Source organism: Delphinapterus leucas, chromosome 9 (genome assembly GCF_059928025.1).
Source record: "Delphinapterus leucas isolate spDelLeu-1000000601 "Yukka" chromosome 9, BTC_Dleu_Yukka2, whole genome shotgun sequence".
Lineage (NCBI taxonomy): Eukaryota > Metazoa > Chordata > Mammalia > Artiodactyla > Monodontidae > Delphinapterus > Delphinapterus leucas.
Genome location: NC_143137.1, coordinates 60,204,257 through 60,215,344, shown reverse-complemented (window position 1 = coordinate 60,215,344; position 11,088 = coordinate 60,204,257). Strand labels below are relative to the sequence as shown.

Here is an 11,088-nt window from a genome sequence, read left to right as displayed (position 1 = left end):
GGAAATGAAGGCAGTAAAGGAATGATACTGAACAAACTGAGTGGTCAAAGACTAATGAGTTCACAGTTACAGACCACTCTCTGACATGCTGCTGATTTCATCAGTTCCCACACTCTTAGTGTCTCAGTATTTACACAGCACACCTACAGCAAACAAAACAAAACCCCACAACAGTTTCACTACATAGTTCAAACAACTCAGTAGGTATTTAAGTACTAACAAACAATTTAGCACCTACTGGACACTACACAGCTTCTCAAACACTGTAATCATACTGGAAATTTTCTGTCACTAATTTTTGTGTGGTATTTGCTTTTCTCACAGCAATTGCTAAAGCCTAGGTTTACAAAGATATGCCATCCAAAAGAATGTTGCAATCCAACAGTGAAACTGAAATACCTCAAACTAGTAACTGTGTGGTGTCCAATAAATATGGCTGTGATTTCCTGAAAAATTTGAAATATCCTGCAGCACCGCTGTGGTTCTCTGTGGTGCCCTGGGGAATCTCAGTTCATATTTTGGGAACCACAGCTCTATCCCCTATCCTTGCTTTATTTCTTCATAGTTCTAACCACCCTACCTATTTTATTTATGTATTTTGTTTCCCTCCTTTAGAATGTAAATTCCATAGGGGTAGACATTTTTTCTTCGATAACTGCTGTATCCCAGTCTCTAAAATGATGCCTGGCATATTAAGGTTCTTTGGTATTTGTTGAAAGAATACCCAGGTGCAGGAGTAAAAAAACTCATCACATTAAGATGCAATGACAAAAGCATGGAATGTAGTAATCCATAATTTCAGAATTGGAGCTTTATTCAGTTTTGAATAAAGCAGGTTTAAGTGTAGCCAAGAAAATGGGTGGTTGGATTAGTGAAAGTGAATAATGAACCATCAAAGAACCATCTGGCTACTACGTAAGTCAACCACATAGATTAGTACTAATGTCGCCAGAATGATGGCAAGACATGAGATGAAGAGGTATGAGCCAGGTACCAAAGAACAAGAAAATGTATAACCAAAAAGAAAATACTACAAATGAAAGATTTCTTAAGTAAGGGTGACACAGTGATGGGCTGAAAGGGACAACAGGAGGGGGTTCTATGTTCCAGTGAGTTCTAAAGGATCCCCAACTCCCACATCACAAGACACAAAGAAGCAGTGTCCTCGCAGGTGTTAGGTTTCTATTAACCAAGAAGATAAAAAAGATAGTACTATAAAGAGTTTGAGAACATAACGTATTCGTTCATGATGAAACAGGGTTCCTGAATGCACTGTTAAGACTAACTTCAGGGCAAGAGCTTTACCTTATTCATTGTTTTATTCCTGGAGCCTGTTATAATGTAAAGACTAATTACTGACTGATGTATGAGAAAAGACTCACTGATCAGTCTATAGACTGATCAGAGAGGAATAGAAGAAAGGACTGAGGGACCCAGCAGCCATACACACAGAGAAAGCACAAGATAGAAAAACAGAGCAAATATGAATTAATATTTTGAAAAGCTGACATAAACACAATTGCATCTGAAAAATGATCACTTAAGAATTTCAGAGTACAGGTCATGAAAAACCTAGAGGTAAGACGGGAATAAAGACACAGACCTACTAGAGAATGAACTTGAGGATATGGGGAGGGGGAAGGGTAAGCTGGGACAAAGTGAGAGAGTGGCATGGACATATATACAGTACCAAACGTAAGGTAGATAGCTAGTGGGAAGCAGCTGCATAGCACAGGGAGATCAGCTCAGTGCTTTGTGACCACCTAGAGAGGTGGGATAGGGAGGGTGGGAAAGAGGGAGGGAGAAGCAAGAGGGAAGAAATATTGGAACATGTATATGTATAACTGATTCACTTTGTTGTAAAGCAGAAACTAACACCATTGTAAAGCAACTGTACTCCAATAAAGGTGTTAAAAAAAAATCAAAGTACACATACATAATTATATATGCAAGTTATTTTAGTGTACAATATTTTTTTAAATTCATAATCCCAGTCACATTCCAAAATGTTTTTCTTTTCAGTGTATAAATTGACTTAAGTGTAAGAAAAAAATAATGAAAGTGTTTTTATCTCCCCATGAATTAGGCCATAAATGAGATTCTCAAGGTAACTACAAATTAAAGGGGTCATCTGTTATTAACAAACACCAGAGAAATATTAAACACTGTAAAATCTAGTAGACAAATGGTAATATGTATAATACTGAATCCTAAAGCTTCTTTTTAACCTTTCATTGTAAATAAACAATGACTCAGGGAGAAGGGACATTTAAAAGAATAATCATATGTATTATTAAAGCAGAAGTGATGAAATTTTCAGGATAACAATGTATTTAAATAATAACCTTGCTGGACTTGAGCTCACCTCCTCTCGCAAAAACTCCAAAATCACAATCAGCTGATTTTTCAGCAGAAACTCTGCAGGCCACAGGGAGTGGCATGATATAATTAAAGTGATGAAAGGAAAAAACCTACAATCAAGAATAGCCAGCAAAACCTACAATCAAGAATAGCCAGCAAAACTCTCATTCAGATTGGATGGAGAAATCTAAAGCTTTACAGACAAGCAAAAGCTAAGAGAATTCAGCATCACCAAACTAGCTTCACAACAAATGCTAAAGGAACTTCTCCAGATGGAAAAGAAAAGGCTGCAAGTAGAAACAAGAAAATTATGAATGGGAAAGCTCACCAGTAAAGGCAAACATACAGTAAAGGCAGGAAATCATCCACACACAAATATATCAAAACCAGCAATCATGAAGAGAGTTACTAATGCAGGATATTGGAAATGCATTTGAAATTGAGACCAGCAACTTAAAACAATCTTATATATATATAGACTACTAAATCAAAACTGCATGGTAACTGCAAACCAAAACTACGATGCACACACAAAAAAGAAAAAGCAATCCAAACACAACACTAAAGATAGTCATCAAATCACAAGAGAAGAGCACAACAGAGGAAGGGGGTAAAAAAAAAAAGGGCCTTCCCTGGTGGCAAAGTGGTTAAGAATCTGCCTGCCAAAGCAGGGGTCACAGGTTTGATCCCTAGTTTGGGACATGCCACAGAGCAACTGAGCCCATGTGCCACAACTACTGACCCTGTACTGTAGAGCCTGCAAGCCATAACTACTGAAGCCTAGAGCCTGTGCTCTGCAACAAGAGAAGTCACTGCAACGAGAAGCCCATGCACTGCAATGAAGGGTAGCCCCCAGTCACTGCAACTAGAGAAAGCCCACACACAGCAACAAAGACCCAACACAGCCAATAAATAAAATGAGGAAAAGAAAAAAGACCTACAAAAACAAATCCAAAACAATTAATAAAATGGCAGTAAGAACATGCATATTGGTAATTTCCTTAAATGTAAATGGATTAAATGCTCCAACCAAAAGACACAGACTGGCTGGATATGAAAACAAGACCCTTATATATGCTGTCTACAAGAGACCCACTTCAGATCCAGGGACACATACAGATTGAAAGTGAGGGGATGGAAAAAGATATTCCATGCAAATGGAAATTAAATAATAACCTCAGAATTCTACATCTATCAATCAATCATTATCATAATAAATATACTTATAAAGCTAAAGCCACGAAGCTAATGGTTGAACAAGAATAGCATTAAAACGAATTTATACATAAAACAATTTTTGGCAAAATTTCACAAGCTTGTCCATTTTAGAGCCATTCTTTCTTGTTCAATCCAAAAAACAAATCCTATCCAGCAAGTGCTGTTACTTCAATAATGTAAAGTTTCATCCACTTATGATCCTGATCTGTATATTACAAAGAGCATTCATCCCCAGATAAAAGCTTAAGAAATAAATTTTCAAAACCAATGATAGTTAAAATAAGGGGCTCTGAATTTGAAATGCTTTGTTAAACTTTATTGTATAGACTAAAATTTTGGTCTCCTGGACTCAGTAATACTAAACTGCCTATTGGGTTTAGTGGCTTCTTGCATCAGCTCCTGCAACTGTCCAATTTGTTCATCACGAAAGTCATTAAGTCTTTCTTCTGGTAGGGAGATTCCAAAACATGCTTTTTCAGTTGAATTGTGTCTGTTTTCATTAGCTTGTTGCCATAGCACTGCTGCATATGCCTAGTAAAAAGAAAAAAAATTGAAGGTTATAGATATTAAAATGAGACCTGTATTCATTCATTTAATGTTGAAGAACTTATAGAATCCTATCACTGAGAGTCTTGTGCATTTGGCAAATAAGACACGAACAATATAGAGCTGTGTCTTTACTATTCAGTGATAGTTTCAAATACATATATCTTATTTTTAGCATTCTAAGAGTTTTATTACCAAAGTCCTGAATCTGGAAATCTAGAAGGTTCAAGGCAGGTAGGAGTGGTCCATGAACGGGCTTCAGGAGCATGCATAAACCACCCAAAAATCATATGCAAAATTGTATGTACACAAACATGCACATAGTTCTGGGGCCATAACTTTCATCAGATTTTCAAAGGGGGAGTCATGGGTCATATAGGCTTAAAAGTGGGTCTCAAAATTCTTTAGGTTCATTCCCCTGTCTTCAGTTTAAAAACGAATTTAAATCACACTTAGAAAAAATTTTCAAACCTTTAAGCTTTCAATATTTAACAACCATCTTTGCCAGAAAAAAATTCTACATTTTTCACACTAATTTTTCTCTCATTCTTTTAATCAGGCAGGAAGTACCACTGTATTTCAGTTCATGAAGTTAAATTATGTGCACCCTCTGGGTAAGTAAACAAATTAGTTAACTCTGGATAATGCTGCTATTGTATCTGGTTTAAGATAAATTGCTTATAACTGTTAGATACCAGCATCACCAAAGAACTTTAATTTCAGATATTCCAAACCTTTATTTGAATTGGAAATAATATCTTTGTCACATTTTACAGAAACCCATTTCATATAATACTAAAAAATTGCACACACCCTAGGGCTTTATAAATTCCACTTCTAAGTATATGCCCCAGAGCACAGTTTCTCAACCTCAGTACTATTAACAAAGTGTGTAATTTGGATAATACTTTGTAATAGGGTGGGTGGGAATCTGTTTTTGCATTGTAGGATGCTTAACAGTGTCCCTGGTCTCTACCCACTAGATGCCTGCAGCACCCCTCCTCTTAGTCTTGATAATCAAAAATGTCTCCAAAGACTGCCAAATGTTTCCTTGCAAGCAAAACTGCCCAGGTTGAGAACTATTGTCCTAAAGACACTTTACAACATGTGGACAAGAGGCATTCAAAGAATGTTCATTGTGGCATTCCTTATAAAAGCAAAACATTGTTTAATAATAAAGTGTTTAGACACTTCTTTATAATCCATTAAGTAATTAAATGTCTGTATTAACATGAATAAATCTCTAAAATAATCAGAATCCAAAATGCAAGTTAAAAAAATTTATACAGTTGTAGAAATAGAAAAACCAATACTCAAGTTCATATGAAAATGTGAGAGGCCTTGAAGAGCCAAAACAATCTTGAAAAAGAAACAAACGAAGTTGGAGCATACACAGTTCCCAATTTCAAAACTTACTGGCTTTAGGGTAGATATATAGAGACTAATGGAATAGAACTGAGCATCCAGAAATAAACCCTTACATATATGGCCAACTGACTTTTGACAATGGTGTCAAGTCCATCAATGGGGGAAAGAATATCTCTTCAACAGATACTGCTGGGAAAATTGGATTTCCACATGCAAAAGAGTAAAGTTGCATCCCTACCTCCCACCATATACAGAAATTAACACAAAATGGATGAAAAACAAACATAAGAGCTAAAACCATAAAACTCCTGGAAGAAAACGGGTAAATTTTCATGACCTTGGATTTGGCAACAAGTCTAAGATACGACACCAAAAGCATAAGCAACAAAAGAAAAACTAGATAAACTGGATTTCATCAGAATCAAAAACTTTTGTGCATCAGAAGACAGAGTGAAAAGAAACTGCAGAATGGGAAAAAATATTTGCAAACTATGTCTGATAAGCATTTAATAACCAGAATATATCAAGACAATAAAAAGACAACTCAAAAAATGGGCAAAAGACTTGAGTAGACATTTCTCCAAAGATATATAAACCATCAACAAGGACATGAAAAGATACTCAACATAATTAGTCATTAGAGAAATGAAAATCCAAATCACAATGAGATACCACTTGATACCCACTAGGATGACTATAATAATAGACAATAAATAAAAGGAAAATAACACATATGGGTAAGAATTTTTAGAAACTGGAAACTTGTACATTGCTAGTGGGAATATAAAATGGTATAGCCACTGTGGAAAAACAGTTTGGCAGTTCCTCAAGAAGTTAAAGAATTACCATCTGATCCAGCAACTCCACTTACAGGTATATACCCCAAATAAATCAAAGTAGGAACTCAAACAGATACTTGTACATCCATGTTCATAACAGCATTCATTATTCACAACAGCAAATATGTGGAAACATATCCATCAACAGATGAATAAAATGTAGTGTGAACATACAATGGAATATTATTCACACTTAAAAAGAATTCTGATACATTCTACAACACAGATGAAACTTGAAAACATTATGCTAAAACGGAAATGAGCCAGACACAAAAAAACAAATATTGCAGGATTCCACTCATGTGAAATATGTAGAACAGGCAAATTTATAGAGACAAAAGTGTAAGAGGACACCAGGGGCTTGGGGAGAGGGAGTGGGGATGTACTGCTTTTGGGGCACAGAGTTTGTTTGGGTAAGAAAAAGTTTTGGGTATAGACAGTGGTAACCAATGAACAAGACTGTAAATGCAATCAATGCCCCTGAGTGGTATACTTAAAAATGGCTAAAGTGAGGCTTCCCTGGTGGTGCAGTGGTTGAGAGTCCACCTGCCAATGCAGGGGACACGGGTTTGTGCCCCGGTCTGGGAAGATCCCACATGCCGCGGAGCAGCTAGGCCCGTGAGCCATGGCCACTGAGCCTGTGCGTCCAGAGCCTGTGCTCCGCAACAGGAGAGGCCCGCGTACTGCAAAAAAAAAAAAAAAAAAAAAGCTATGCAAGGAGTTCTACTCCCATTAATACTGTGGTACTTTCTATCAAACCAACCCTCCTGCAGATAACATAAAGTCTACACAAAATATAATCAAACAACAATCCCAAGACACTGGAGAGCAACCAAATCAGAAAGGAGCTGACAGAATGGAGAATGGCAGGGAACGCAGGGTTAGACTGCCACTTTTATGGCATTTTTTCCGAGGGAAGATGCCAGTTGGTGCTGCAAGGTTACTGAGGACTCAGAGCACAGTGTGGGAGAACAGCAGCAGCTGGAAAGTAAGAAAGGAAAATCTCAGAAAAAGAACTACAAAAGGGGAACCCCAAATTCTGCAAATAAACTCTGCCCAAATCTCTGGCTAACCCCTTAACTAAGCATGCTTATGACAGACTAAAGCCCAGCTAAGGCAAAAAGAACTAAATAGACACTTTTTGTCAAGGGGGACACAGAGTTTGGAATCTGAGTTCTGCCAAGTTAACTGCTTGATAAAACAAAAATTAATACACTTTGGAAGAACACAGTGGAATAATGTCTCTACAATGTATCTATCATTCACAGTGTCCAGAAAAAAACCCAAAATTACAAGAATCATGAAGAAACAGAAAATGTGACCCATAATCAAGAGAAAAGGCAATGCCTGAAATGGTTCAGACATTAAAACTAGCAGCAAAGGATTCTGAAGCAGCTATTATTTATGTTCAAATACATAAAGGAAAATGTCATAATAAATGCATAGATGAGAAATCTCAGCAGAAAATGAGAAACTGTAAGAACCAAAAGAAAACTCTAGAACTCTAAAATGCAGTTATCTGAAATTTAAAAATCCTCATTGAATGGGTTTATTAACAGCATACTAGAGATGAGAAAAGAAAGATTCAATGAACTTGAAAGTATGTCAGTAGAAATTATCCAACCTGAAAGTGAAAAAACTATTAAAAAATGAACTTAATCTATATTCCTGTTTTTGTGCCAGTACCATACTGTCTTGATTACAGTAGCTTTGTAGTATATTCTGAAGTCAGGGAGCCTGATTCCTCCAGCTCCATTTTTCTTTCTCAACATTGCTTTGGCTATTCGGGATCTTTTGTGTTTACATACAAGTTGTGTGATTTTTTTGTTCTAGTTCTGTGAAAAATGCCAGTGGTAGTTTGAAAGGGATTGCACTGAATCTGTAGATTGCTTTGGGTAGTACAGTCATTTTCACAATGTTGATTCTTCCAGAACATGGTATACCTCTCCATCTATTTGTATCATCTTTAATTTCTTTCATCAGTGTCTTAAAATTTTCTGCATACATGTCTTTTGTCTCCTTAGGTAGGTTTATTCCTAGATATTTTATTCTTTTTGTTGCAATGGTAAATGGGAGTGTTTCCTTAATTTCTCTTTCAGATTTTTCATCATTAGTATAGGGATGCAAGAGATTTCTGTGCATTAATTTTGTATCCTGCTACTTTACCAAATTCATTGATTAGCTCTAGTAGTTTTCTGGTAACATCTTTAGGATTCTCTATGTATAGTATCATGTCATCTGCCAACAGTGACAGCTTTACTTCTTCCTTTCCGATTTGGATTCCTTTTATTTCTTTTTCTTCTCTGATTGCTGTAGCTAAAACTTCCAACACTATGTTAAATAATAGTGGTGAGAGTGGGCAACCTTGTCTTCTTCCTGATCTTAGTGGAAATGCTTTCAGTTTTTCACCATCAAGGATGATGTTGGCCGTGGGTTTGTCATATATGGCCTTTATTATGTTGAGGAAAGTTCCCTCTATGCCTACTTTCTGCAGGGTTTTTATCATAAATCGGTGTTGAATTTTGTCAAAAGCTTTCTCTGCATCTATTGAGATGATCATATGGTTTTTCTCCTTCAGTTTGTTAATATGGTGTATCACGCTGATTGATTTGCGTATATGGAAGAATCCTTGCATTCCTGGGATAAACTCCACTTGATCATGGTGTATGATCCTTTTAATGTGCTGTTGGATTCTGTTTGCTAGTATTTTGTTGACGATTTTTGCATCTATGTTCATCAGTGATATGTAATCAAGACGGTATGGTACTGGCACAAAAACAGAAATATAGATCAATAGAACAGGAGATAAAGCCCAGAGATAAACCCACACACATATCGTCACCTTATCTTTGATAAAGGAGGCAAGAATATACAGTGGAGAATGGTGCTGGGAAAACTGGACAGCTACATGTAAAAGAAGGAAATTAGAACACTCCCTAAAACCATACACAAAAATAAATTCAAAATGGATTAAAGACCAAAATGTAAGGGCAGACACCATCAAACTCTTAGAGGAAAACATAGGCAGACATAAACCACAGCAAGATCCTTTTTCACCCACCTCCTAGAGCAACAGAAATAAAAACAAAAATAAACAAATGGGACCTAATTTAACTTAAAAGCTTTTGCACAGCAAAGGAAACCATAAACAAGACCAAAAGACAACCCTCAGAATGGGAGAAAATATTTGCAAATGAAGCAGCTGACAAAGGATTAATCTCCACAACATACAAGCAACTCATGCAGCTCAATAACAAAAAAAACAAACAACCCAATCCAAAAATGGGCAGAAGACCTAAATAGACATTTCTCCAAAGAAGATATACAGATTGCCAACAAACACATGAAAGGATACTCAACATCACTGATCATTAGAGAAATGCAAATCAAAACTACAATGAGATATCACCTCACACTGGTCAGAATGGCCATCATCAAAAAAATCTACAAACAATAAATGCTGGAGAGGGTGTGGAGAAAAGGGAATCCTCTTGCACTGTTGGTGGGAATGTAAGTTGATACAGCCACTATGGAGAACAGTATGGAGGTTCCTTAAAAAAACTAAAAATAGAACTACCATATGACCCAGTAATCCCACTACTGGGCATATACCTTGAGAAAACCATAATTCAAAAAGAGTCATGTTCCACAATGTTCATTGCAGCTCTATTTACAATAGCCAGGACATGGAAGCAACCTAAGTGTCGGAAGCAACCTAAGTGTCCACCAACAGATGAATGGATAAAGAAGACGTGGCACATATATACAATGGAATATTACTCAGCCATAAAAAGAAACGAAATTGAGTTATTTGTAGTGAGGTGGATGGACCTAGTGTGAAGAGTGAAGTAAGTCAGAAAGAGAAAAACAAATACCATATGCTAACACATATATATGGAATCTAAAATAAGAAAAAAAAATTGGTCAGAAGAACCTAGGGGCAAGACAGGAATAAAGATGCAGACCTACTAGAGAATGGACTTGAGGATATGGGGAGGGGGAAGGGTAAGCTGGGAGAGTGAGAGTGGCATGGACATATATACACTACCAAACGTAAAATAGATAGCTAGTGGGAAGCAACCACATAGCATATGGAGATCAGCTCAGTGCTTTGTGACCTCCTAGAGGGGTGGGATAGGGAGGGTGGGAGGGAGGGAGATGCCAGAGGGAAGAGATATGTGGACATATGTATATGTATAGCTGATTCACTTTGTTATAAAGCAGAAACTAACATACCACTGTAAAGCAATTATACTCTAATAAAGATGTTAAAAAAAATGAACTTAAGATCAGTTATCTGTGGGACAATGTCAAAACTGTGTTTAAATGGAATCCCAGAAGACAATGAGGCAAAAATTTGTTTTGAAAAATAAATGTACAGGTTCAAAAAGCTTAGCAAGCTCCAAGCAAGATAAATCCAAAATGAAGCCACACCTAGGCATACAGTAGTCAGATTGTTGAAAAGGACCCATAAAGTAAAAATCCTAAAAGAAACTTATATAGTATGACCATATGTATAGAAAATATATATTCTTTAGAGTTGTATACATATGTTCAAAATGTATGAAAACAAGCATGGAAACAACAGACACCAATGTCAGGATACTGATTTCCCCCTTCCTTGTTTTTCGAGGCAAAGACTGGGGTAAAGTTTTAGCTGTACTTTTAGTATTCTATTTGCTTTTTAAAAGACTGACTTAAGCAAATACTGTAAAATGTCAGTATGTGTTAAATCTGGGTGGTGGATATATGAATG

The 11,088-nt window shown here is 36.5% G+C and overlaps 1 protein-coding gene across 1 annotated transcript in view; it reads right to left on the bottom strand.

The window, feature by feature from the left end:
• Positions 1-3,814: 3,814 nt before the first annotated feature.
• SDHAF3 (succinate dehydrogenase complex assembly factor 3) overlaps positions 3,815-11,088 on the bottom strand; it is an 82,376-nt gene continuing 75,102 nt past the window's right edge. Inside the window, exon 2 of the mRNA XM_022586631.3 lies at positions 3,815-4,110. Within this exon, the coding sequence (XP_022442339.1) occupies positions 3,907-4,110 (204 nt within the window). The 3' untranslated portion in view covers positions 3,815-3,906. The remainder of the gene's footprint in view (positions 4,111-11,088) is intronic.